This window comes from Talaromyces atroroseus (assembly GCF_001907595.1).
Source record: "Talaromyces atroroseus strain IBT 11181 chromosome Unknown scaffold_0, whole genome shotgun sequence".
NCBI classification, from domain to species: domain Eukaryota; kingdom Fungi; phylum Ascomycota; class Eurotiomycetes; order Eurotiales; family Trichocomaceae; genus Talaromyces; species Talaromyces atroroseus.
In genome coordinates this window covers 1,279,509-1,306,685 of record NW_017971432.1, presented here as the reverse complement: position 1 = coordinate 1,306,685, position 27,177 = coordinate 1,279,509, and the positions used below count along the sequence as shown (strand labels likewise).

Here is a 27,177-nt window from a genome sequence, read left to right as displayed (position 1 = left end):
CCCCCCCCCTTGTGTTGCCCCTCTCCCCGGCTTGTTCACCGACGGGGGATCCTTCGTACTACCTCAACCCTCCACTTGGATATCCGTTGCTTGCTACACTAGTCTGGGCCGCTTTTAGCAGAGGCTACTCATTCTGTGGTGTGACTGCATTTGATAATTCTCTGAATCACACATTCATCTACAAGGTTCTCTCCAATACCGCCAAACTGTCGTCCCTACTCATCCCCCGGACCATCTCGTTCACACCGGACGTCGACGGAGGCACCGGCCGTTCGTCCTCAGATTCCAAAGAGATGAGTCAAGCAAAACAGGGGAGGCGGAGGAGATCGAGCAGCATCATTTACCAGGAACCCCCAGAGTCAAATGAGCAGATGAGCGACCAGGCGGCTCTCCCAAACCTAAATGCTAATTGGGTCAATGCCAAAGGTGAGCAACGTTTGCATCAATCGGACAGGATATATCAAGATACTGACATAGATGGGAAACCTAGGTGCCTGGACGATCCATTTTGTTTTGATTGCTGCGCTCAAAATCTTCTACGACATCATCCCAGGAGTCTCTCAGGAGACGTCGTGGACGCTCACCAATATTACCTACATGTTTGTCACTTTCATCATGTTCCACTGGGTGCGGGGCATTCCCTTTGAGTTCAATGCTGGCGCTTATGACAACCTCAACATGTGGGAACAAATCGACAATGGAGATCAATATACCCCTGCAAAGAAGTTCTTGCTTAGCGTGCCTATCATTCTATTTCTCCTCAGCACTCACTACACCCATTACGATTTGACATCCTTTCTTATCAATTTTTTGGCGACACTAGGCGTGGTTATTCCCAAATTACCGATTGTGAGTGCTTTTATTCTGTTGCCTGAAAGTGAATTGCTCAATGCTGACCTCTTAATAGTCTCATCGTATGCGGATAGGTCTTTTCTCAGAGATCCCGGATGAACCGTAACCTCTCATATTATATGGATCTACTGCTCCCCTTTTGCGATAGTCTTAATGGTGTCATTCCTTCTAATAAACAAAAGTTGAACTGGCTGTCTATCTACAGTGACAGATATCCACACATTGTCTTTCTTTTCAAAGCAAAACGGTTGGGTCGTACGGATTATCATAGATAGGTTTAAGTTGAGAAATGACGAAAATACAATGGACTTAGTGTCTTTCGAGATTTTTGAGGCATGGTTTCAGGTAACCGGTTGGAAAGCCCTGACAGTCCATCAAGTTATTACTGGGTGGGCTATAGCTGGAACAGATCATGTAGTCGGTGGTTCTGAGTGATAGAGTCAGCTCAATATTGCCTCTAAGGATAATAATTGGCATAGTGTAGCATCCTGGCCTTTCGGCGAATAAAGGAGCAATCAATGATCATGGCATCCGTTGAGATGAAGACTGGCATGTATGCAAAGCCCCAAGGTCATTGTAGTATATGATCATAGAGAACTCTAAATGGCGGCGATTGAAATACTAGTACATGTGAAGAGACTAAACCACTTTTGGCACATAATGGGACAACCGCGTGCGAGTCTTATCGATAAGCTCAGTACGCGCTCGCGCGCCTGCGACTGACCTGCCCAGCGTCTATCACTGCAGTCCTCAGTCTCCCATCGTAGGTTTCAAGCATGTCACAGTGGGCTGGCAGCCCTCTCCATTTACCTCGTCATGGCCTCGACGGCTCAGAAGATTGACTCTGATTATCGAGTTGCAAAATCTCTCCCGTTTGAACTACGCCAACATTGTGCTATCTATTTTGAAGAGAAACTATGTTAGTACCGGCCACTTTCTTGCTGGCGAGGGCTCACGTTGACACCTGACCTTTGCAGATTCTCAAGCTTTGAGCCTTCTATTAAATCTATTGACCTGTGGCACCACTATCCATGCCCCGGCCTTGGTTCCAGCACCCCAGCATTTGGCGCTTGCTGCAACAATCCTAGTTCACCCCTCCACGACTACCCAAGCCAAATCGAAAGAGGAGGCGGACGCCGCTGGCGCCGCATTGCAGCTCCTGCGTCTGACCCTTGAGCTAGTGGGGCCGATCTCTGCAAAATTTGACATTGCTTTTACTTTCAAACATTTTAGTTCATCAAGACATGGCGGCCAGTGGCGAAGCGAAGAGACCACCACATCTGGGTTTGGATTCGATGACGATGAGACGCCATTAAACTTGGACGTTGCAAGGTCGAAATCTTTGTGGTCTCGAGCGGAAGACTTTTGGCATATTGTCGGTTGGGCATTCAATTGCTCGGTCCTGTATCCACGGCGCTGGGAGAGATGGCAGACATGGCTGGATTTCATGTGCTTGGCCATGGAAGTGGACTGGATGCAACGCGAGAGTGCGATTAATGCAGACCGAGAAGGGGATTTAGAAACCGTTATGAAGGAAAGCTTGGTATGGAAATTTATCTCAACAAGCCATGCTGGCAACGGGCGAGATCGCCGTATGTTGCGGGCTATATTTGCCGATGGCAGTGGCACATCGTTAACCGAATTTCGCGAAGTTTTCAAAAATGAGCTGAAGGAGCTAAACCAAGAGGATAAAACTCCCAGTGCGAAGAGAAGGACCGAAGTAAACATAGACGAAGACGAATATGGTGATTACCTGTCTGAAGGTGAAGATGACTCGGACGCACCAGACAAATATACAAGAACTCGGGCAAAACGTGCTCGTGTGGGCACAAGAGCCTCTGACCCTACTGTTGCTGAAACAGAAGCAGAAACAAAGGATTTGACAGACGGTGATAAATTGAGAGAAGAGATAGCAGCTTCCGGTGGTTTTCAGTCCCTCGCGCTCCGTCAGCGCCTATTAGCTCTTCTTTCCAGGGTGTCTAATGCTATGCCTAAAACCTTTATGAATCTTGATGCGCTCTACATTCTGTACGTTGAAAACATTCGACACCTGCCTCTGCCCGTTTTTCAAGCCTTCGTTTCTCCAACGATCCTTCCGTGGTTCCAGCCACATGCGCAAAGTACGCTATGTGAAGCGCTGCTTTGGCGGATGCGCGAGACGTCGGGGCCCGACTCATCTGATGATTATCTCAATCAGAAGAAGCTCCAAGAATGCTACCTGCCATATGCCGCAAGTACTGCAAGCGCAGTAGACAATGCCAAACTATCGATCCTTCTAGAATCGCTAATCGTACTTCTGGCCAACAACGATTTGCTTCGCAATACCCCTATACTCAGAGAAGCTGTTATTACGGGCAACACCAGGCGAATAGTCAAAGCCGAGGCTGAAATTCGCCGTAATAAAGCAAGCCGTGAGCTTGAGGACGAAGAATGGACCTGGCTCGTTGAGAGTGCAGATCGATTGCTATATCTCGTTCAAGAGTTACTGCCAATGGAAGGGTTGTCAAACGATGAATAAAATACATTTTATTTTCTGCTTTTTCATCATGTTGGCTGATAGATTATTCAAGATCCGTGCAGGTGTTGGAAGCAGACAACCCGGGGGCGAGCATAAGCTTTCATGCATTTCATTCTCTTTGTCACTATCTTGGATGCTCGATATTTATATGGGATAATCGGATAGGAGTGATGCACAAAACGCGCAATTCATGGCAAAGGGCCAGAGAAACAGATGAATCAGATGGAAGGCAAGAAGAAAATATCCAAGCAACGCTGAATGAGCAAAGTTTGAAATCTAGGACCTGTACAATCAGCAACTAAAAGAGTTGGCTTGGGACAGTAGCATCAGTGACTTAGTAGTATTATTTACGGGGGAGGACGAGGGCCGATGATTTGCCTTCGAGGCCCTCCTACACCGAGACCAGTACCTCCTCGGTTTTGGCTATCGCCCCCCATATAGCCATATTGATGCACATCCCAAGCCCCTTGACCAGGAGCACTGCTAATCCCAGCTCCAACGCCACGCTTTGCTGCTTCCACGGTGCGTTTCTGATTCTCTTCCCACTCTCGCTGGCGTTCACGCTCGCGTTCCATCTCGCGTTCAAGGAGTGACTTGGAGGCCCAACCACCGGCCTTGGTCTTTGCTTGTGCAGCAACTCGGCGATCATTTTCGGCATCAACCTCGGCGGTTGTAGAGTAGTCTTGCGGTCGGTGTGCGATTGGCCTGGATTGTACAGGCGCAGGGTTAGAAGCAAGGAAGCGGTCGACCCTACTTTCATTACCACCATACTTAGAGGGGTCAGGAAGAGGCCGGGACGGCGCAGCCGCGTCTGCTGGATTTGGCAATGGCCGAGAAGGCAGAGCAGGCGGAGCAGGCGGAACATTGTCTTGTTCAGTTACAGGCGCGATATTCTTCTGTTGCTGGTGGTTCCACTCCGACCGAAGAAGTTTGCGTTCTTCTTCCTGAGAGGTAAAGTCGTAGCTAGGTTGCACAGGGCGTGGCCGGCTTCGACTTCGAGAACGAGCCTTGCTAGCTGCCTCTTTGGCTTGGAGATCCTGTCGCTCTTGCTCGTATTGACGTTCGCGTTCTCTGGCTAAGTGAAGTTCTCTTTCCAATTCCTTAATACGCCTGGATTCTGCAGATTCCTCGCCGGTCTTTTGTGTCGCTTGGTATTGACTGAGGAATTGGCCATTCAGGCGCGCATCACTTGTTGCTCTTTTGCGCTGTCGCTCCTTGTCAAACCTTTCAGCGGCTTCTGTTTCTTCCTGGAGGCGGCGTTGTTCTTCTTCCTCCCACTTTCGCTGCTCTTCAGCCCACTGTTTTTTCTCGTTTTCAATTTCCAGACGCTCCTTCTCTCTCAAACGTGCCGTCTCCTCGGCCCAGCGACGTTCCTCCTCCTCTCTGTCGCGTTGTTCTTCATGCTGTCGTTGACGTTCCGCTTCTAGTTTTGCCTCTCGACGATTTTTTTCTTTTTCAGCGACACTGGGCACAGAAGGACTCGGCGCTGTAATCTGTCGTCTAGCACCAAAAGCGATTCCCTGGTTGCCTTGACTTGCTCCACCCATATACCCATATTGATGGATATTCCATGCCGGCGCAGTATTTCCCTCGTCTGACTTTTTACTCCAGCTACTAAGTGTTGTTGAAGGCGATGTCGGAGACTTTCCGGCCTTGTGTGGACTAATACGACCGGATATACTATCGTTGGTAGTAGGATCCAATGTGGCCGAGCCGGTCTGGCTCACGTTACTGACGCCACGAGACCTCGTTCCGAATCCTAAATTAGATCCTGTCCCCTGAGGGCTTACTAGGCCACCTTTGCTTTTGACACCTCCTATCGAGTGTGGGAATTTGCTTGGCTGGATTGTGTTGGCACGGCGGCTAAATGCAGCAAGGCATTGAAGGACCTGGGCTGGATCTTTGCGTTCATAGAGATCCACAGTAAGGAAAACATCGTGAGGAGGTAAACTCAATGGTGCCAGCTGGCAAGCGCGAAGAAAATGAGATATATTTTCCATTTGTACGAAAGGCATCGCCGATTCTTTGTATTTCACGCCGGGGGAGACAGCAAGATTCACTAGTCTGATAGCGCGTAAGCCTCATGGCGTGCAAAACCATACAGGCGGATGCATCGTTCATACCTGCAGAGTACAACGCCATCTTTAAGGACATCCAATAGGTCCCCGGGCGGTAGTTTCTGATGAAGAACTCCCTCGATCCAGTCACGCACTTCATCGGCAGCCTGCGGAGTGTATTTCGAGAGGCGCATATTGCGCAGGTCCTTATCCAGACTGGTGACTGAAGCCATGGTGTGTATGTGTGTATGTTTATTTAGCCCAGCGGGCACGGAATGCGAGAGAAGTAGCGCGTATACCTGTTGTGGCGGGGTTTGGATCTGGGTGGGTGTGAAAGACTGGCCTAGTGCAATCAACGAGAATTCGAGTGTGACGCGGAGACAGAGGGCGAATTGAACAAAGATTTTATTATCATGAGATGGAGAGAGAGAAGAAGAAGAGATGAAAGGAAAGGAAGGGGTGTTGACCTTCTGGGCAAGCACGGGGGGGAAAGGGGACCAAACATCAGCCCCATCCAGCGGATGACGTTGCGCGACGCTAAAATAATCGATTTTCCCCACGCGTGGCCTTTAAAGTATTCCTACGCCGAAACTTACACGCAGTCAACCTTGTTTGGCAAGATGAGCCCGGTAAACAGCTTATGGTTCAAATGGAAGGCTTTGAAGCTTCCATGGAGAAGGTCATGGGTAGTTGGTAGGAGGTACCTGTCCCAATCACAGATCAACAACTAACAAATCGATCCAAGGCCAGGATCTGCTGGGCAACACATTCTGGGAGTTTCGAGATGCCTTGAACGCAAACCGATTGCGGCGTATCGTCAAATACAACAATAAAGCACACTTGGGAGACGTGCAGATTTCTCGTATGGATATCATATCTCTTGATACAGGGCATTCTCGTGCTAACAAATGAAACAGCACAGTGGCATCAATGGCTGCGCTATGTTCGACACGAACCACCGAGCATCGAGGAACAAAGGAGAGACGTAATTCGACAAGTGCAGATTAGGAAACTAGCACAGATTGCTGACGAGAAATGGGCATCCAAACCATCGCTGCTTGACAGACCGCAAACCCAGTCAGCGACGCCCGCGACCCAAACAAGCGATCAGACAACGCATGCTACGGACCCATCAAACCAAAAATATCATGAACAGCCAGGCGCTGTGAAGAACAAAATACGAGACCAAGCGAAGAAACATTCGCCAAAAGTCCCAACCGGGCCGGGGGAGACCTGGCAACCTGAGTCGTGGGCACCAGACGCAACCAGACGGTAACTCGACATACAAAAAAGGGGGGGATGTGTGCATTCTGTCTTTGGGTATTCATTCGCTGAATCTTGCGATGTGCAGGACACATCTGAGAGATCTGCGCAGACGTACTAACAGAATGTATTAGGGAAACACATTGATGTCTGTTGTACATATTATTACTGCCAACTAGCTCTTCGTCTTCGCTTCCTTAACATTGTATTTTATTGGACCTGGAAAATAAATTGAATCTTGGAGTGGGAAGAGATGATGTGGAGCTTGACTGTGTACACTAGTGTTCATTTTATATAACTATATAAGCATGAAAATAGTAATATCAAAACGGTTAAAGTAGAATATTGAAAATCAGATTTCTAGACTAAGTAGAACAGTAAGGTATGATATCTCAGCTAATACAATAAAGCAAACACGCAATGCATCTATACAAGTATAGATTCAGATCCCAAATGACAAAATGCGCCTGACCTCCAAAGCTCAAATAGGTATATAAATAACTAGTAGTAATAATACAGGCAAAATATGATTAGAGTTAGATTAACAATAAAGGTATAAGTATTAGGCTCCTTAACATAGGACCGCTTCTAGTGCCTCGACATCACCGCCGGCCTTCCGGACAGCCATCAAGGCAGCTTCACTAAGCTTGCGACGCTTCTCACGAGCTTCCTGTTCTCGGCGGGCTTTAGTCTTGGAACTGCCGCTAGGAGCGACACCGGTAAGGATTTTCTTGCTGTCGTTGGCAGTAAAGTTGACAAAGGACACATTCGATGCCGACTTGGAGGCTGTACTCTTAGAGGGCGTGCCCAATTTGTTATTTGCAGGTTTGGCGGCTGTTGTGGAATGGGAAGACAGTTTTCGGGGGTGGCTACGGCGTTGATTCTTCAACGCAGCGCGTGACTTTGGTGATGTTGTATTCGTGGGAGACAGCGAAGGGGAGCGAGATTGATTCTCAAGGAATTGTTGCTGATGACTTGGCTGTCTTGCAGTCATGTAAGGATGATGCGAAAAGGTGATTTGTTGATGAGAGGTGGCGGGAATGTGCGGCGTGTTTGAAGAATGCAGGCTTGGTGCTGGCGTAAAGGCATCAGAATTTGAGCCAAGATCATATGTAGAGCCAAAGTCAATCATCAGACCACCTTGGAGTAGGTCATGCTGTTGCATCGGGTTATTAATCGGCGATTTATGCGCAAGTGACGAAGCAAGATAGGAGTTTTGGTTTGGGGGTTGGGAGATACGCGTCGGTAAAGGCGATGTCCACCAATGGCCATCCTGGGCATTGATGTCTGGTGTGAATTGAAGGGTCGACGCAAGGGCGTCTGCATGCCACGCGTGCAGCTGTTGCGAGTCTGACGAGGGTGGAGTCTGAAAGATGTCATCCACCGGAGGTGGCGTCGAGGTGCTCTGGTTCATATATGAATGTTGCTGCTGTTGTTGAGCTTTATTCGCAAAAATGGCTGGGTTATACTGAGACGAGATATCTGCTGCATCTCGTAGCAAGTTCTCGCTGCTCGCATTGAGATGGATGCCACTATCGCGGCGCATGTTCTCATTCTGAACGAGAATATCAGATGGAGGAGGTGAGAGTGGAAGTCTCTCGTCAACACCACGCATTTGACTGTTGAAGCGCTGTAGTCGCGATGCCCAGGTTTCTGGATACGCCATCTTGGACCTCTGCATATGCGCTGAGCGCATCAAGTTAGGTGAGTAGCTCTGTTTACGAAGCAAAGTACCGCGGTCATTCAGCTCTCGTTTGCGAATGCTTTTGGGAGTGATTGGAACGCTTCTGGAATGAATCTTGCGGCTGGGTGTTGCTGGCGGCGAGGATGGTGAAGAAGATAGTAGGGCAAGAGCTTCGGGAGGAGACGACTCTTCCAGGCTTACAGCGCTAAAATCAGAGACAACTTCAGAGGGTTGTACTGTGTCATGAAAAGGTCTGGGCCGGTGCAACTGCGATTCATTGAACGAGTCTTGCTGTACGGTCCATGCATCTTTTCGCCAAGTTTGCGGCGACGACTGCAGGAACTGTTTGGAACCGGTGGGTGAAAGTTCGCCACAATCACTGACTGCAAAAAACTGGTCAAAGTCACCACCAGTAAACGAAACGTCTTTGTTACCGTCACTACTAGCGGAAGGATCCGTGTTGACGTATTGGTTGAATAGGTCGTTGAACGAATGATCAAATGCTGGGGCGAACATGATGAAGACAGTATTTCCCGCTTTGGGTTAGTGCGCTATGGGCATAGAAGGGTTCCAATCGTTTGACGTTGGGAGAAAGACTGCCAAAGGTGCCAATTAGCGCAATGTGGATCGACAGGCTGCAATGCAACAACAGGAGAGCCCCAACAAACTCAGAGAAAAAAAATGTTTGACAAGTAATACATCAATGCAAAAAAGACAAAGTAAACAAACAGACAAGAGGCGGTATTTGAATTGCATCTGTTGCTCCAACCAGCCCCCGACTTTAAAGACGGCATTCCTGGAGTATCTAAAGAAAGAGTCATGGAATGCTGTTGGGACGGAAGATTGAAGCCAATACATGCTCGAGCTTTGCTGTTCAAATGGTTCTTATCCACCGCAAGCCCTGTCATAGGTTGGCTTTCCAGTGGCTAGCATTCCAATCACCCGACAAGACTTGCGAGAGCCGCTGTCTAGCCACGGGGAGGAATGTCCCAGAACCACTATTTCCAAAAGCAGCCATGTCGTATATCCTAGACCTGCACTGCGGGTCAACCGTTCGAACGGAGTGGCCAATGAAAAGTATCTAAGTATAGAAAACTGGTATTGGGGCCATTCGTGACAAAGGCTGGACCTTGGTACAATCGTCTAAAAGAGGAAGACGATAGAATTGGTGTATGTGGTACTTAGAATGTAAACGTCATGGATGGCACCCCATGTCCCGCAATTTGCAGCGATGTAGTCTGTATAATATTCATTTTAATATAAGCCAGTCAGGACCTGCAAGCTTTGATGGCCCATTAGCAGCATCTCTTTCCAGAGCTTGCCTCGAGAGCTTTCCACAATGCCAAGCAGGTCGTTCCCTGACACATTCTTTAATGGAGGTGACATTTCAATCATTGGAATGCTGCAGTCTCAAAGGAATGTGAAAAGCCAGCTTCAGCAATGCCTGAGCAAGCTGTCATTGCTCAAAATTGAGACTTGGCGATGGGACGTGGCAATTTGAATCTACCACACAAGGACAATCCGAGACGTCGTACTTCCATAAGCTTCTTTGGGTGTCAAGCATATAGCAAAATCAATCCATGTAGTAAATAGGAGACACGCTTATTAGATTCCGGTAAGAGGTACTCTGTAGATCACCGGGGGTTCACAGATGAAACAAATGTGGAAATGTTCTCGAATTAACATAGCTACCCTGTGCAACATGGGCACGGCGGGTTCTTTGTCTTGGAATACGCCAAGCTGCAGGATATTCTCAGTTCAGACCCTCGGTATTTCCTTTTTCTCCTTTTTCCTGGGGCTCAAGGAGCGCGGCATGCGTTCTGGAGAGATGTGTAGACTCGGATCATCCATAGCATGTAACTATGGGACAAAGAACCCCCTGAGTCATCGAATCAAAGCAACACGCGTCACGGAGTAGTGCAAAGGCCATTTCATTGATAACCGGGCCCTTTCAGCGAAACCTGGAGGTAAAGTCCTAGAAATATCGCAAGATCACGATGAGAGCGCGAGCCTTGGAAAACACTCTATCAAGCAGTGTTTGAGTAATGCTGGAATAAGACTAGACTTGTAGGTAGGGCCAGATGTGCCTAGGCAGGTAGTAGTTGCATGTGGAAGGAAGGCTGGAACGGACTTATTGCCGGGCCGTGGCGGCCTCAGGCTCCAATGTGACGTTGGGTTGGCGTTGGCGGGCCGGCGGCCGACCGAAAGCGAGGAGTCATGATGGCAACCAGCAAAACTCTGACTGCCACTCACCTCACCCTACCTCACCTCATCCACCAACACGACACATACTTGATAGCCTCGCACCCGTATCAGTGCGAACACGCCTAGCTTTGTTCCTAGCAGTCACACGCTGATGTGCTAGGCCTACTCGACTTTTCCACACAGCCTTGTCGCCTAGACTGCGGGGGCCTATTCCCAATAATCCCAAGACCACTTCTGCCGGGTCGGAGTTTTGCAAATCAACGTACACGCAGCGGCGAATTCGCCCGGTATTTCTGCAAAGAACCGATCTCGCTGTGGCGGTTGATATCTCATCAGTATCTGTCTCTCGACGCGTCGCATCGCACCCATCCAAAGATCCTCCGCAAAGCCCCTGAGAGAGCCTCTCCACATCGCTTCAAGGATAGCACCGTGACTTATTCAGGACAAACCACCGCTTTCAAACACCGAAACACACGAATTCAACAGGCACTGTGGCCGAATTCGTGGACAGCGCTGACAACTACTTCACTTCTGCCTTACCAAAATATCTCAATACTGCTATGTTTCAAAAGTGTTCCTATGCTGGCATTCTGCCGGTTGTTTAAGTCACTGTCCCTTTTACATCATCCATAATGGACTGCGCACGCATTGTTCGTGGCTGGAGCCCCTCTATTGTTGACCTCTCCCACAATAACACCGCAGCGGCCTTGAACCAGATCCCAGGCTTCAACGGGCTTCTACTTGATAGTTCTAGTTTGCACGGCATTCAGCTTACTAGCACTTCGTTACCCCATCTCTGAGAGCCCCTCCGTTTTCCTTTAATAGGTCGAATCTAGTGACGTTTCGCCAACATGGAATTTTCTATCAAGAAATACTGCCCTTGGAACTCTCTTCCCACTGCATTTTCACGATTACAGACTGCATCTTCTCTCCGCGACAGCTCTTGCACATCCGATGATGTTTCTGACATCTCATTGACTACGACCAACACAACTATCACCAATATCTCGTCTACATTGCCAGACCTGGGGATTCCAATTCCACACATCCCCAAGCAGCATTTCAAGTTCCAAAGCTCTATCCAAAGTCTCAATAACGCGGATTTTGGCTATGAATCAGATGATTCTAGAGTAGAGTCTGCTGAGCATGTGGAGTTCAGTGAGCGTTTTCAGCAATATCCAGAGGATTCCTTGCAAGGCGATGAAATATTTGCATTTGAAGACTGTCACTATGATCCCTTAGAAAGCACCGTTTCGCCATACGACGCTTACGAGACTGGCTCTGAATTTGAAGAGTTTGAAGAATTCGATGAAGTTGATGAAGCTCTTGACGAGTATGTGGATGACATGGAATTTGATGATTCGCACATTGCATTTGAAAATTTCGTCCACTTTGACACAGATGTCTCGTACATTGAAAATGTCGAGCATCCCGATGACCACGCTGACGACGAGGCGGGAGGCCAATCTCCAATGACCCTTCATGAAATGATGTTGCTCGCGAATAGTCGTCGCGATCATGTCATGTATGACAGTCAAGACGGCAACAACGATGACTCTGGCAATGGAGACACTTCTATTGCAAACATCATTATACAACAGCTTGCAAAAGATTATGCTAGCGACATGTTGGACGTAGATAAACAAATTTTTGTCGCTTTTATCAATGGCATTCACGGGGACACGAAGCGAAGATACCAATCATATCTCCATGATCGCGTGCAAGGATTTCGAGAGGGCCGGTTTCAATCACCTTTCTTCGAAACGGAGACAGACTCATCAGGTTGTCTCTTCCTTGATGAAGCATTAAAGCACGTTATTGGCATGTTCCGCCACATCGTTCTCCGTGAGGAGTTTGATGAATTAGCCCGTCTTGCCCAGTCTTCAAGGTTGCAGGAACAGGTATCTGCGTCGACGAAAAAACAGTCTTTTGCTTTCCTGGAAAGAATCGAACGTCTTTTGTCTGAACGTTTGCTTCAAGGCATGACTAGCGTGGGCCAGGATGAGTTGAGTTTCTTTGCGGACGGAGTGGTCTATGCACTCGCACATCCGAACATATATGCTTACGATGTTGCAGCTATATGATTCATGGGGAGTAATGTCTTTCCAAGAGATGAAATGGAGTGGCTGATAACATTGAATGACATTTTCGGCCTCTCATCTGATTCAACAGTACAAAACTTGGAAGAGAAATGGTTATTTAGAGGCTGGCTCCGGTGACCAGCGAGATCGAGAATCCTACAGCAACTACAATACATAGACATGTTACGCTTCCTGTCTGACTGATTACTTTTTGAGTTTGGTGGGACAAACAAAAAGTTACATGGGACATCTATCTCACTATGACCATAGATAGGACGGGATTTTTTATTTATTCATGTACCTAGTGTGATCATTATTGAATTGCTTATGTTTCTTAAGCCTTTTTAAATGCCCTTCAAGTTCAGCTAACGTTCCCGTCTCTATCGAAGTTACGACCAACAAGATTTGGACTTTCCTCAATCATAGTAGCTTTCATTATAGATTGGCATGCCATCCGAGACTATAGTGGATCTGAAGTGGAACGGTTTATTGAATGACAGCAATACCATGCGTATGTCCCGAATTCGCAGTACCTATTTGGAATATCCGTGATTTACGAATACTACGTACATAGTCAAGATAGTGACGGTTACGGTTTTTTTTTTTTTTTTTCTTCTTTTTGGAAGCGCAAACTAGGCCGGGATGATACTTGCCGAGGCGGGAGAGTCTTGCTTGACAACAGAATAAGTTTTATAACTAGTTGGTTATGTTTCACTGCTTACTCAGTTGAGAGATTAGTACGTGCAACTTATAACGGTTCCGTGTGTTTGTTATTCAGGGGGCCATAGCTGTCGAAAAGTCATGAAGAAACGCGAATCCTTTCTTCAGTTGAAGCGGGTGTGTTCCACAGCAGCGGATACTATCAGTGTGATGGCGGTCTGATGCTCTCCGAGACTGCCGTTATTTTCAATGCTTTGGCACAATGGATACGATTATGGATATGCAGTATGACCGTGCAGAATGCGATATACACTCGTTCCATGTAGATTACCGTACGAAGTACGACGTAGACGTACATGGCGATTAATCGGCGAGAAAACAGCAGCAGCCATAGCACAGGTGGACCTCTGACTGCGGTGAGTAATGTACGCCGTTACCCATTCCATGTCAGTCTGTAGGGTCCGTTCCGTAATCGTACTACGGACTCAATCCAGCATGTTCAATAGTATCCAGACACTAGGCTGTTAGAACTGAAAGGATCAGCACTCAAATAGCGGGGAATTTAACCTGGGCAAATGCTTTGATTACGCGGAGTAATTTGGGTTAGTACGGGCTCCGGAGCTCACTCTGACATGTTTGATACTTTTGATGCCATGGATTACGGGGTTCACTGGGCCTGCTTGCATGTCGCCCCCATTTGCCGTGCTACCATAATGCGCGATGCTGGTCACGATCAATCAATGGAGGGGCGCAAGTGCTGATGGATGTCAGCAAGCCAAAGCCACGTTCAGATCTTAGCCATGATAAGCAGACTGGGACTTTTCACTGTTTATCCCCATATAAAGAGTAGCTCTAGCTGTTAACTTTATACTGCGATAGTGATCGTGATATATAGTGTGGTAGTCCTCATCAGGCTAGCCGGCTCGGCATCGGCCAATAGCAGGAGACTGGGGGAGAACAATTCCCTCAAGAATTCCCAAAATTCCGCACATTTGCCTGTTTGAGCAATTTATGGGGCGGACCCGCTTGCGCTACGCCAGATAGAGAAGGTTGCTGGAAGGGGTCCGGATCCATTGGATCTCGTTCCGTGGCCAAGCGGCCAAAAGGGGATAGGCCTCCGACCGCCGGCCCCGCCGGCCCCGCCGTCCCAGGTCAGCCCTCGGGCTAGGCCTCTCTGGTGCTAGCGCGCGAGTATGTTGTGGCTTGTGCTGCAGCGTGGGGCCAATTTTCCACGAGATTCCTGAATTTGCATAGTTAACATACTCCGTATGTATCAGGCACAGCCCGTACAGCTATAAGTCTATAACTCTAAGGCTATTATTATTGATATTGATATGATAGACGAATATACACTATACATCAGATACTATATAGCCCTGGCATAGGCCATAGTGAAAGTATAAACATTATTGAATAAACTGTCCAACGCCCGCTTGAGGACACCGCTATTGGCCATTTCCGCGAGACTATTACTAGCACTATTCAATGGCCCATCTGTACTCCGGAGATGCCCTGCAGTGGGTCGATCGGTGGGACGGCAGAGGGCTGCTTCGGTGGCTGAACCGTCCAAGCAGAGGTAGATAGCAACGCAGAACACTCAGAGGTTAGAGCAGAGTAAGGAAACCAGGAATTAAAGCATGTAACACTGCTGCTGCTGCTCTGTGCCAGCATGAAGACGCAGTAAGCACGAAAAGCGGGTTGCGCTGTCGCCCTCGCCTGAAGTGACTACGTCCTATTAGCCACCAGAGTTTAACTTGCCTAGTGCCTTCTCCGTATATCTCCTGAACCGCACGAGGCTGCCCACCTTCCTTTTTTTCCCTTCTTCCCTCAACGCACTTCCCTCTCCATCTCTCTTCTTCTTCTCCCCCCGTATCTCTCTCTCTGTGGCATCAGGCTTGCGATCTGCGCCCTACAATGATAGCCTGACGGTCAATCATTGCGTGGATATATAATTTGCTCGAGTTCTACCCGGGTTTCCCTTTTTTTTTCCCGCGATTTGCGCTATGCTGTCTAGTGCGTTTGCTCGAGGTACGTACCTGTCTTGATATTCGCCGTGTCGGTCAGTAAACGACCCAATTGCATTAAAATCGGCCAATTAGCCTTGCTCTAGTTTTGATCTGGACTGCGCTTGCTTTGACTTCGGTTGTTAAAATGGACTGACGTGCTTTGACTCGAGCAGTCTAGGTAATTCGCGACTGAGTCGATCGAACAATGAACCCCGTCTTTTCTTGAATATACGTCCCTCTTTTGATTATATACTTGCACTTTCATTTGAAAAATATTTTCCGACACATACATATAACCCATACTATGCGGAATCCACAGGAACCCGGGGATCAAAGCCCCATGTCACGCTCGCGCAGTGTGAGCATCTCTAGCGATGCTGGCCCCAAAATCTCACTGTCCTCTCCGCCGCCCGTCGATCCAAGACCTGCCTTTATCGCCGCTTCATCTGCTGCTCAAATAATAAGCGCCGATATGGAACAATACGAACTGGGCTCGGGCTCGGGCGACGATATATCCTTCACATCAAATGGCCTTGTGTTGTTGAATGGATTTCTCGACTATTTACTCTTTAGTTTTCTGGCTTCGGCTAAATCAACCCAGCTAAGCGCTCTTCGTCCCGCCATCGCTGATGTTCTAAAACCCCGATTAGCAAGAGAGGTGGTATCCACTGCCGATGAAGAGCTCCGTGAATATATGGGTGGCGGCGAGGAAGATGAGCTGCAAGAGTTCCGAGGCGGTCGTGCGCCGCATGGCGAATTTGACCTGGTGCGAGCTTGGAAATTAGCCCGTTTGCGATGCATGGTGTATACACGATTGGGCGACTTGGAAGAAGAAGAGGAAGACGAGTACATCGCCCGAGAGGGCCTGGACGAAGCAGGCGGTGCCCCGCGACGTTTCTCTGGCCATGCTGGAAACATCACCCCAGCGGCTGCCATCTTCCTAACCTCGATTATTGAAAATATAGGCGAACATGCCCTAGCTGTTGCTTGCGAAAATACCCGCAACAGATATTATACAGCTGCAAGGCTCGCCCCCAAATCCTCAATCGCTGATGAAGCCGGCAATAAAATCATTGTCGATGAGAGCGACATGGAGAAACTGGCTCTAAACCCCACACTGGGTCGATTATGGAGGACATGGAAAAAGGGGATTCGTGCGCCCACACTGTCTAGGGCATTTTCTAGAGAGTCCTTTACTCGACGAAGCAATGCTAGTAATAAAGGTAGCGTCAACACCCCGGAGGAATTGGCTGGCCCAGAATCCCGAATCTATCCCCACGTTGATAAAGAAGAGGAAAGTCGATCAAAATCTGTCGAGCCAGCGGATATTGCCTTGCCTATGAACGACGACGATATCAAGGATATTGAAAACCCTGGGCTTCTAGATATGGAAGAAGCAGAGCCAATGCAGGCTGCTATTGCTCAAAAAGTGCGTCCGCGGAGTCTGATTGTCTCCCGTTCTGGAGCGATGACTCCGACTTCCCCTTCAAGCAGATCCCCCGGAACGTGGCCAGCGACAAACTCACCACAGCACGCTCGTTCGCAATCGGTTCCTATTCACATTGTTGATATAATCAAATCTATCGATCATGACAAATCCCTGGGAACCGTTACTGAAGATGAAGTCGTGCCCACGGAAGCGTCTTTGCCCAATAACAAAGGAGAGGAGATAACTTCACATCCATGTCAAAATGAGGCATCAGATAACCTTGTAGACGGAAGCGAAGTGCAGCCACAGGTCATTTACCACCAAAAGGCTAGCACTGAAAAGGGCTCCGAAAATGATGAAGATCGTCATCCCCCCGAGGATGAGGTTGTTGAAGGACAGGGAACATATCAAAGACCAAGTCTCAACAATCTTTCATTGCAAAGGCCCAAAAGAAAAGTATCCAGAGATACAGCAGCCAAAAAGGAGGCGGTGGCGGCTCTATCCATTGAGGTGGCCGAAAACCAGAGCGGCCATCGTGATGATCATCAGCCGCTAATGCAAGGGGCAGCGATCGTACAGGATGCCAGCTCTTCCACCCGACGAAATGCCACCCCTGCAGGTGATTCGTTCCATTTACACATACACAGTGAGAAGTCGGAAAATATTTCACATGGAAGCGCACCCACTTCTCATCCGCGCCAGCTCGACACAAATATCGAGCCTCCAACTAAAGAGAATGCCAATAACCTCCCGCGCGACTCGTTCAACACAAGCCGGCACACATCTTCTCTCTACTCAGAGAGCATAGGTGCTCCGCATTCTACTTCAGATGATAGCGAGGGGAGCGTCTATCGATCAATCCCTTCTCGCGCTGCTTCTCGCGCCGCATCTCATGCGACCTCAATCAGGAGCCAGCCTCGCCAGGACGAACACTCTACACCGCGGGAACGTGTTGCGATTCAGCGTGTGCACGTAGGATCTTCTACGTCGCAAGCATCCATTCGATCTCGCCGGTCTGGTAGCATTAGCGACAAGCGACCTGTTACATCTGGTTCGGCGACATCAAGCGTGTCAACGAAGTTGAAAGTCCTTATCGGTCGTCATCCTACAGACGCTGAAGTACCTTTACCTGCTCCACCCCGCAGGTCTTCAGACGCTAGTAAATTCACTAGCGATGATGCGGATGAGACAACACTAGATCAACTCATCAAGAGTGACGAGACGATACGCTTTACGTTGACTCCGCGTACAATGCGAGAAATAGAAGTAAGTTTCCATAGCTAGCAGATTTGCATATGATATTAACAATCGCTGTGAGCAGTTGCCTGGATCCCCCCGTTGGAACACTGCTCGTAACGATATCCATAACGATCGGACTGATACGTCCGACCTCGCCGACTTCTTTAGGAATACGGCCCCTCCTGGAGAACCACTGCCTTCGCCGCGCGTCGCGATAGGACGGGACCTTCCCACGCCTCACATGAAGCCATCTTCACCTGCCGTTGACGGTCTACAAATACAACCAAAGGCCGAAACTCTTTCTGAGAAGTCGAGTCCTATTAGTGTACATCCACTAACTAGCCCTGTGAGTGACGTTTCCAATCGAAGCAGGACAACTATGCATCAAGCTCGTGGTCCCCGTGCAACAGGTGATTCCGTCCGGGAATTTGCACAATTCATTCGTTCAACTGGACCCGGAGTAGCCACGCCTAGTGACCCGAATAGTCGTCTTCCTGGAGGGAATTCCACTCACGCTCATCTTCGTGATGGCTCGGACTCCATAGTCAGTTCTTCCAGGCCAGATACCGCACATTCTGGTTCATCCCGTGCGACTGCTAAACCAAGGGAATCGTATAACTCCGCTAGGAAGAATGGACCACGACTCCAAGCTCGGGATGCTTCCGGCTACAACGGTGCCAAGACATCTGATTTAATTGACTTTATAAGAGAGGGCCCTCCAGGTGCATCTACTCATCGAATTCCCCGTACGGTGGCCCCCTTCAGGAATACCATGGATTCAGAAGATCTTTTATTGATGGATACAGTCCGTGACAATGACGCCCGCATAACACCGTCTCTCGCCAGTACGGGTGCCGAATCTACTTCCAGTTTACGTTCTCCTCTTCTCGCACAATACAACGCTTCCAATGCACCGCCTATTCCGGCACGAAAGCGACGTGGTCCCCGAGATCCATACGCCATTGACGACCTTGATGATGAGGGTCTTGAAGAAGCATCTGGAACTGCCAAAATCTCGAAGGCACCACGAGCAGAGGAGAGTTTGCTTGATTTCTTGAACTCCGTTCCACCGCCGCCGACCAGCCAGAAGGCCCCTGAGCCATTCATTCTTAGCTCGCACCCTATGCCTTCCTCGGGACAGTTCACACCCAACACTAGGGGCCGATTTAGGCGAAATACTTTCGTTGACAAGCTACCCGGCCCCACGTTGAAAAAGTCAATGACTTCGATGCGGTCTGCCAAATTGTCTTCCAAGCCACAAATAAGCCAACCCGTTCAACAGTCCTCCTGGCGTCCTCCGGTGCCCATGGTTCCTAAACTGAATGGTCAGCTCAACTCCCAATTCAATTTTGGTCAAGCATCTGCATTCCAGCCATCTGGACCGCAACTATACTCAACGCCGAAGACCGAGACTGGCGCTCTCGCCGATTTCCTGAGAAATACAGGGCCTCCTGAGTCCATGACACGCGCTTCTTCAACCTTTTCAGAGGATAAAAAGGATTCGTCATTTTCCAGGTTTTTTCGCCGCAAAAGACTTGAGGCTTGATATATATATGCCATGACGAACAAAATTGCTTTCGTATTATGATATCACTTTCCTTCATTATTTATTATACTAATTTATTTCTTGCACACCTTTATTGTTGACGAATATTCGAATGAGCGTTATAGCTTTCATCATTCAATCAGCTGTTACTGCCATCTCTTTCGCTCTTTTCTATTTTATGTTCATATTTCGATGATACCTTTGCTTTGTATTTACTTTTTTTCTTCACTTTTTTGTTGTTTTGCACAAACAGCTCGTTTTTCTCGGACTAGGGATTTCGGTTCTTTTTTTTTTTTTTGTCTTTCATATAGATGCGTTCATTTCCAGAGTTTTGTCTCCCAATTTCTTTTGAGTCTCACTGTTGGCGATGTTACTCTACGATGTATGTATGCATTATTCGACGATAATAATGATGGTGGTACGATTGTGATTTGTATCGATATTCACATAGTTGAATAGTTTCTCTTCTAGTGCTTGCCTCTGTTTCTAATGGAGATGAAAATAGATGTTGTATATAGATCGGAACATTGATGATCCGTCCGGATCCGCGGCCAAGCCCCTTAGCCGTCTAGGTAGCTTGTTGCTTTGAGAACGTTAGCTGGCATCAATTGTCGATTCGGCAACCCGCGCGACAAGTGATTGCGCCAAACCCGCACACCACGCACATACATACACAATGGCGTTCAATTTGAGGACCATTTTTGGTCTTTTGTTCTTGTTAGGACTGAGTTCTGCTCTCAAATTCGACATTGTGTCTTCATCGTCCAAGAACGAGAGGTGCATCCGCAACTTTGTGTCGGATGGACAGCTTGTTGTCGTCACTGCTATTGTGTCGGGCAGTAAGGGAGATGGACAGATTGTTAACATGCACGTATGTACACCTACCCTACTCTTTGAAGCGATTTAAGTGCTGACATGACTTGCTTTTTTTCCCCTCAAAGATAAAAGACGCCATGGGAAATGACTATGGTCGTCCTAAAAATGTTGTCGGAGAAACTCGCCAGGCCTTTACGTCGCCTGCCGATACAGCCTTTGACGTCTGCTTTGAAAACGTGCTCGATTCCAGCAAGCGCCGTATGTTCGAAGTCTCGCAACCATTCGTTTCTCGCTATCATTGTGAAATAGGAGAACTAACATTTAACTCTCTAAATACAGAACCGCGAGGAACACTCAGCCGCGAAATCGAATTAGACGTCGAAATCGGCGCCGACGCACGCGATTGGTCTAGCATCCAGGCACAGGAGAAATTGAAACCCGTCGAGACAGACCTGCGACGCATCCAGGAAGTCGTCGAGGAAATCGTTAATGAGATGGAATACCTCCGCAAGCGTGAGCAGAAGCTTCGTGATACCAATGAATCGACTAACGAGCGTGTGAAATGGTTCGCCTTTGGGACCATGGGCATGTTAGTGGGGTTGGGGGCATGGCAGATTGTTTATTTGAGGGCATATTTCAGGTTCGTACCTACGTCTTGCGGTCTTGCCATGGGATTGGTTTCAGCTAACATTTTCATTTTTTATTAGATCGAAGCATCTTATTTAGCTGAAAGGTTTAGCGAGCGGAGCGATGTCTTTCTAATGAAAAAAATGTATTAGTTTATGATATACTTGTTTGCGCACACATTTCACTATATCTGCTGGAAATGATCGAATTAAGCGTGACACGGTTAAGATTTATATGCAGAAGAAAATTCAGTATAGCGTTGCTAAGTGATCATTGATGAATTGCAAGGTTGATTTGATTTCATGTTATTATTTAGATGATCTTACCTAGGTATACGAGTGTAAACATTGCATTTCCAAGTAGCCAAATAGTTACGAGTACGTATATTATATGTTATATATGTCTGGTAATCCCACGAGATAATGCTCCTGTTCGGTACAGTTACGCTCACTTGCCAGCAAATCTCTCAATCTCAACCGAAGGGCCCCCAGCAGCAGACGCTTCGTCGAATCCTGGATCTCGCTCTGCTGTTGGGTTTTTATAAATACCAAACTTCCAAATCGGAACACCATTCTGAAACATCTGGTTGATTTCTTCGAGTGTGCGACCTTTCATCTCGGGAACACAAAAATATGCAAACAGAAACGCCGCAATAGCAAGACTTCCGTATATAAAACCAACTTTAGATCCCAAATCTGCATATGGGGCGTCAAGAAGGTAAGGAGTGCTGAAAGAAAATGCAAAGTTGGTGACAATGTTGACGAAAGATGCAACTCGTTGTGTCTTGTCGCGCAACCTAGATGCTGGTAGCTCAGTTGTGATGATGTAGTTCAGCGGGTCCCAGCTAAAGCATAGACTGGCTGAAGACAGTGCTGTTAATGCAATGATGGCATGTATCTCGCTGGGTGTTTTGTTGTTGTGGAGCCCGAGTCCTGCCATGGCAAAAAGCCATAGCACTTGCAGAGCCACGCCCGTGAGCAAGATGGGCCGACGTCCAACCCTGTCAGTTATAAGTATAGAGACAAGGCAGCAGAAGGTGTTTATGCAAGAGCTCATAATCGAGTAGTCGAATGGGTTCAAAGAATTCAGCGATTGTACAAATAGTGTACCATAAGCAGCAGTGAAAGGCGAGCCGGTGGCTTGGATGAAGAAATTCATGCCTATAGCAATAAAGGTTCGCTTGAGGTTGCTGCCGCGAAAAAGATCCCTGTATGTTCCCTGATTCTGCTCCTCCAGAAGGGACTTTTTCAAAAGAAACAGATCTTCTCTGGTGATATCAGAATCGGATTCCCAGCCTACTCCAGTACCTCGGAGTAGGCGTAGCGACTCAAGCGCATCTTGTTCACGACCTTGCAGAAGCAGCCAGCGTGGAGACTCCGGAATGAACCAGACGCAGACCGCGACGATTGCCGGTACGACATAGAACAGAATCTGAGGTATCCTCCAGGCATCGTTGTTAGGCAAATCAGATGTGCCACGACAAATACTGTTGATAATGACACCACCAAGTAGGAGACTGGTTTGGTAGGTGCCCACGGCAAATCCTCGAATAGGCGCAGGGACAATCTCGGCTTGAAACGGTGGGCAGGTGGCCAGTTCCATGCCAATGTACGCATAGTTGAGTATTCGCCCGGCCAAAACCTGCTCGATTCGCGCCGAAGTTATCAGGACTGTAGTTGACATGATAGCCCAGATAGACATGCAGAACATCGACATACGACGGCCGTACCGCGCACTAACAACACTGCCCATATACAAGCCTGGCCCATGGAAATTAATGCCACTACTCTCGAAACAATGGAGTGGGAGAAATGAAAGGAATGGAAGCGCGCACCAAAAGCAAAGCCAATAAAATTCAGACTATTCAACAACGACGTCCAGTATGTCGGAATGGCATAAGAATCCGTCTTGGGGTCATAGGTCCCGAATTGCTTTTTGTAGGCGGCCATTGCCTGACTTGTAGCAATTCCCTGGTTGTCAAAGCCATAATTCAGGCTTGATAGCGCAATCAGCCCAACGGCTGCTGCCAGACGTGGAGTAAAGTGCGACAGGAAGTGGTTTTTCTTGACGAAGGCAGGCGTCATCGTGCTGGCTCGGGATATTGAATCGGGGTCCAGTAGAGCCGGTCTCTCTCGAAGCATCTCATTCCAGGGTGAGGCAAGCAAGCCGTGTACGCAGTATCATTCCTGAAAGAGGGGGAAAGCGCAGAAGAACATTGTGACACCCTGGCGCTTACACAAACAGGGTCTGGGATGGCACGGCTGCAAATTCAAGCGCCACAGCCATGCATCTTCCAGAACATCTCGCGAACGGCAACCCTGCGACGAGAGCATGGAAGACGATGGCAGACAGCGCAGGTAGAGAGAGAGAGAGAGAGAGAACAGATTTTGCCTCGTATCGTCCATGTTACGCGGCGTTCACGGTGGCAGCGGCGCTGATTGGCCACTGCGCACTTGCCGTCGAACCACGAGTGAGGTTAGCCTCTCCTCTTCGGGCCGGCTCCGTCGCTGCTTCCACCTGATTTCATATGAACTGCCACTGCATTCCTTGCCCACCGTGGGAGCCCTATAGATCGCGAATCTCTGACCTTGCATGCTCGCGGAATCGTGAACGACCGTCTATGTCGATACTGGCGATGCGAGGCCTGTCCTCGATGAGTGCCGACGACATGAGTACTCGTTTCGCAAGCCATGCACCCCCATTGCACTGGTAGACGCCTATACAAGAACCCGATGCCATACACTTACTGTGTCCTCTCGATTGGCGGTGCGAACTTGCAGAGAATACCCGCAACGGCGCCATTGTGCAGGACATGTAGGCGAAACTCGAGGGCGGGAAACAACTTCTCAAAGGTGTCAGTAGTGGCTGGTCCGTCACAGACTGATTTGCACTATGTTGCCTCTTCGTCAGAAATGCGTGAAAGCAATATCTATATCGAAGGTAGATCCTCGCCTCATGGAGGCTGAAGCTTCGTGTTGGCGACATTCAAGGCCCATTGGGAATTGGTTTTGTGTGGGTGTGTTGCACCAGTATCAGCTCTCTGCCTTTGCATCCTACCGCATAGGCCATGATCACGGCCCTCCTGAAACTAGGATATGGCTCGACAGCAAGACTTGACTGGTTGAAGGGCCTTTAGTACCATGCGGACGTTGACGTATTCCGCGAAGGTGGCTTCGTGAAATAACCCATATTAAAATGGGGGATGCTCAAAATCGATGCCTTGTCAGATAGGGAAGGAGATCACAACATGGCATACATACAAGAAGGAAAATTGCAAAGGACAAGATAAGGTCTTTATAAGTCGCCGATATACTGACTATCTATTTTAGCGACTCTCAAGAAAACCGGTTTTCGTATTTTCGAAAGCTCCTTTGCGAAAGAATTTAGAGACCAATCATCAATGGTAAAGGATAATGGGGTTTCATCTGCAGGCATTAAGACTTAGGTACGTAGCCACGCTATCTCATGACGCTCACCGATCATGCATGCATACAACGTTATACAATTACTTCGTATGGGTGCAACTGAAGACTCGGCGCCGTTGAGATCTGCTCTAACGGCCACAGGAACAATCAAATTTTTAATTAAAAGTTACGTGGACTGGGATTACGAACTGTCAAATTTGGATTTCAATAGTAGATCAATAGTATGATATCGTAGGCCAATCAAGTGCAGTCCATTTACGTGGCGACTCGTATACTTATAATGATATACTTGTATTGATAATCCTCCAACAGTATAAGCTAACAGTGTACAGAGAGAGAGAGAAAGCCATGAACAATGCTGATTGTCAATTTATCTCCTTTTTCTTTTATTTCTCTGCTCTGTAGGACTGACTGAATTGATATGAGTGGAATCTTCTAGGTAAACCTTACGGCCTGAGGCCCGAATTAACTAAGCTCCCGTAGAATCTTTCCGCGGTGGGTCTGGCTAGGGCTAGGCAGCATTCACATTCTATATATCACTTTGCATTTCTTCATGATTCGTGAATATGCTAACTACTAGTGCTGCTACATGCCCAATCCTGGCCAATCCCAGTACTCAAGCAATCACGAGTAGCTTATCTGCGCATTTCCTTTGTCTGTCGTCGTCGCGAGCACCTCCGCCACAATCTGCTGCTCAACCTCCCCAATATCAATTGTCTCTTTACCTTGCCGAACCAACTCGACGTCTGGGACCGAAGAATGCTTCTCTCCTTCAAAAATCGCATCGATTTCCTCCAAAGTTTTACCTTTCGTTTCGACCCAGTAGACTGCCTGTATGTATGATCAGGTTGTAAATGAGTGGTCAGGCATCGCCAGGAAGGAAGGATAGAGTTAACACGTACGATAAGAAGAAAAATGACTATATCCCATGAACCATTGACCATGTACATCTTCCAGCCAATGTTCTGCAGGCCAATAGGCATAATATAAACGAAAACGAGACTTCCTTGTGTAAGCCATCCTTGCGCACACAAATAATAGGATTGGAGAAGACTTACGCAAACACAGTCAGCGAAAACTCTGACAAGGCTAAGCCGTTTGCCCGGATTGAGTAGTTCATCACCTCCGGGGGGTATAGGTACAACAAAGGTGTCCAGCCCATGGAGTAGAAACCCTGGAATAAGAACATCACTGCAACATTTCCATATACAAGCGCACTGGACGCCCCTTCCGGGTTATCGGCATACATTTTTGAAAGACCGCCGATGATAAAGAGACACGCAATAAGCAATATCTGGGACAGCAATGCGGTAGACTTACGGCCCCATCTAGCAGCAAGGTGAGTTCCTACGAGCGCGCAGACTAAGCACCAAGCATTCAGAACCACATTCTTGCTAAACATCAGTTTTTTTTTTTTCTTTTTTGGGTTGCACGAGAGATAGAATAAAGAAACGTACAGCTTTCAACTGTGATACCTTATTCGTGATACCAGCGGTATCAAGTTCTGAACCCAGATAATAAGAAGCAATGACGTTGCCTGCCACGCACGAAAAAGGACCTGGTGATATCCCAATTAACATTCTCTTCCGAGCACCAGGGGTTTTTATGAGCTCCCGCGGACTCATTGTTCTCCCTTGGTTCTTTTCCCAGGTGAGCGTATCGAGGATCTCCTTGTACACGGCGAGCGCAACGGGATCTGCCTGATTGCCGTTTGTGTTTGTCTGCGCAACCACGATCCGGGCTTCTTCATGATAACCTTGATGCACCAGCCACCGAGGTGATTCAGGTCTGGATCAAAGTCAGGCTAGGTTCTCAGCAGTTTCTGCCGCCACAATGACAAGGACTCACATGAATGGCAGGATAATGATGCAGGCAAAAGAAAAGATTCCCTGGAGTAGAGATGGTACGCGCCACGCCCAAGTTGAGTTCCATTTGCCAGTACCTAGTGTGACTCCTGCTGCAATCAGGGCTCCAACACTGTGCAAGAAGTCAGAATCTGCTTTCGATGCACTTTCAGGAAATAGGTCACATTACTAGTAAAAGTCATTGAGCAAACCAACACCCCATGCGCGCCAACGGCTCGGGAAAGTCTCTGCAAGATACACTGCTCCGGCCGTTCCTGAGATCGCTGTGCCAAAACCCAAGACAATGCGAGCTACAACAAACATTGCTATGTCTTGCGCAGCAGTCTGGAGAATGATGCCTATCAGGGTAATGACAGAACCCCATAAAATTGCGGGCCGCCGACCGAGCTTGTCTGAAGTTATTCCTGAGCTAAGGGTGCCGAAGAAACTCCCGATAAACACCGATGCCGTATTCAAACCGGTAGTTGCTGCATTGAGGTTGAAATAGTCGGTATAAGAGGGGAGGATGTTGAGACCATTCAGCATAGAACCATCGTATCCACCGGTCTTGGGATACCTTTGGTGTTAGTATTCTACTGATACGTATGTCGACAGCCAGCTTGCACTCACCGCTGATTGTACCATTGAGCAGACCGTAAGCAATACTGAGAGGATGGCGGTTGACTCTGGTACCCATGCTGGCATCCAGGTGCCGGTGGGCGAATGCTTCAACATCTTCTTGCTATATTGCGATGCGAACACAGAGACAAAGAACAATTCCTCATTGCAAGCGGAATGCAGCCCGTAGAAAAAGAAAAAGCACAGTCCATGTCTTTTGCCGACCAAGGTCGTGCTAGTGCTGAGATAGGCCACGCCACAGGAGCTGCTGCAATCCTGAAGGAACTATTCCCACGGGCAAGCCAAT

At 48.2% G+C, this 27,177-nt stretch overlaps 9 protein-coding genes across 9 annotated transcripts; 5 read left to right on the top strand and 4 right to left on the bottom strand.

Moving 5' to 3' along the window:
• Positions 1-293: 293 nt before the first annotated feature.
• Positions 294-958, top strand: UA08_00462 (hypothetical protein; the record flags this gene model as incomplete). Its single annotated transcript, XM_020260271.1, has 3 exons — positions 294-426; positions 491-849; positions 908-958. The coding sequence occupies 3 exons, from the start codon at positions 294-296 to the stop codon at positions 956-958; spliced, it is 543 nt and encodes a 180-aa protein (XP_020124630.1).
• Positions 959-1,668: 710 nt separating this feature from the next.
• Positions 1,669-3,370, top strand: UA08_00461 (hypothetical protein; the record flags this gene model as incomplete). Its single annotated transcript, XM_020260270.1, has 2 exons — positions 1,669-1,771; positions 1,830-3,370. The coding sequence occupies 2 exons, from the start codon at positions 1,669-1,671 to the stop codon at positions 3,368-3,370; spliced, it is 1,644 nt and encodes a 547-aa protein (XP_020124631.1).
• A 347-nt stretch (positions 3,371-3,717) lies between these two features.
• On the bottom strand, positions 3,718-5,660 carry UA08_00460 (hypothetical protein; the record flags this gene model as incomplete). Its single annotated transcript, XM_020260269.1, has 2 exons — positions 3,718-5,434; positions 5,494-5,660. The coding sequence occupies 2 exons, from the start codon at positions 5,658-5,660 to the stop codon at positions 3,718-3,720; spliced, it is 1,884 nt and encodes a 627-aa protein (XP_020124632.1).
• Positions 5,661-7,261: 1,601 nt separating this feature from the next.
• Positions 7,262-8,890, bottom strand: UA08_00459 (hypothetical protein; the record flags this gene model as incomplete). The annotated part of the gene is made up of 1 exon (XM_020260267.1): positions 7,262-8,890. One exon carries the CDS (start codon positions 8,888-8,890, stop codon positions 7,262-7,264), a length of 1,629 nt encoding a protein of 542 aa, XP_020124010.1.
• A 2,540-nt stretch (positions 8,891-11,430) lies between these two features.
• UA08_00458 (hypothetical protein) lies at positions 11,431-12,663 on the top strand (the record flags this gene model as incomplete). The annotated part of the gene is made up of 1 exon (XM_020260266.1): positions 11,431-12,663. The coding sequence occupies one exon, from the start codon at positions 11,431-11,433 to the stop codon at positions 12,661-12,663; it is 1,233 nt and encodes a 410-aa protein (XP_020124009.1).
• Positions 12,664-15,630: 2,967 nt separating this feature from the next.
• UA08_00457 (hypothetical protein) lies at positions 15,631-19,540 on the top strand (the record flags this gene model as incomplete). The annotated part of the gene is made up of 2 exons (XM_020260265.1): positions 15,631-18,021; positions 18,077-19,540. 2 exons carry the CDS (start codon positions 15,631-15,633, stop codon positions 19,538-19,540), a joined length of 3,855 nt encoding a protein of 1,284 aa, XP_020124102.1.
• A 676-nt stretch (positions 19,541-20,216) lies between these two features.
• UA08_00456 (Endoplasmic reticulum vesicle protein 25) lies at positions 20,217-21,082 on the top strand (the record flags this gene model as incomplete). Its single annotated transcript, XM_020260264.1, has 4 exons — positions 20,217-20,411; positions 20,482-20,614; positions 20,696-20,996; positions 21,064-21,082. The coding sequence occupies 4 exons, from the start codon at positions 20,217-20,219 to the stop codon at positions 21,080-21,082; spliced, it is 648 nt and encodes a 215-aa protein (XP_020124101.1).
• A 348-nt stretch (positions 21,083-21,430) lies between these two features.
• Positions 21,431-23,067, bottom strand: UA08_00455 (hypothetical protein; the record flags this gene model as incomplete). The annotated part of the gene is made up of 2 exons (XM_020260263.1): positions 21,431-22,743; positions 22,818-23,067. 2 exons carry the CDS (start codon positions 23,065-23,067, stop codon positions 21,431-21,433), a joined length of 1,563 nt encoding a protein of 520 aa, XP_020124104.1.
• A 1,965-nt stretch (positions 23,068-25,032) lies between these two features.
• On the bottom strand, positions 25,033-26,987 carry UA08_00454 (hypothetical protein; the record flags this gene model as incomplete). The annotated part of the gene is made up of 8 exons (XM_020260262.1): positions 25,033-25,239; positions 25,311-25,373; positions 25,467-25,582; positions 25,729-25,798; positions 25,866-26,196; positions 26,257-26,385; positions 26,443-26,819; positions 26,883-26,987. 8 exons carry the CDS (start codon positions 26,985-26,987, stop codon positions 25,033-25,035), a joined length of 1,398 nt encoding a protein of 465 aa, XP_020124103.1.
• Between the last annotated feature and the right edge of the window lie 190 nt (positions 26,988-27,177).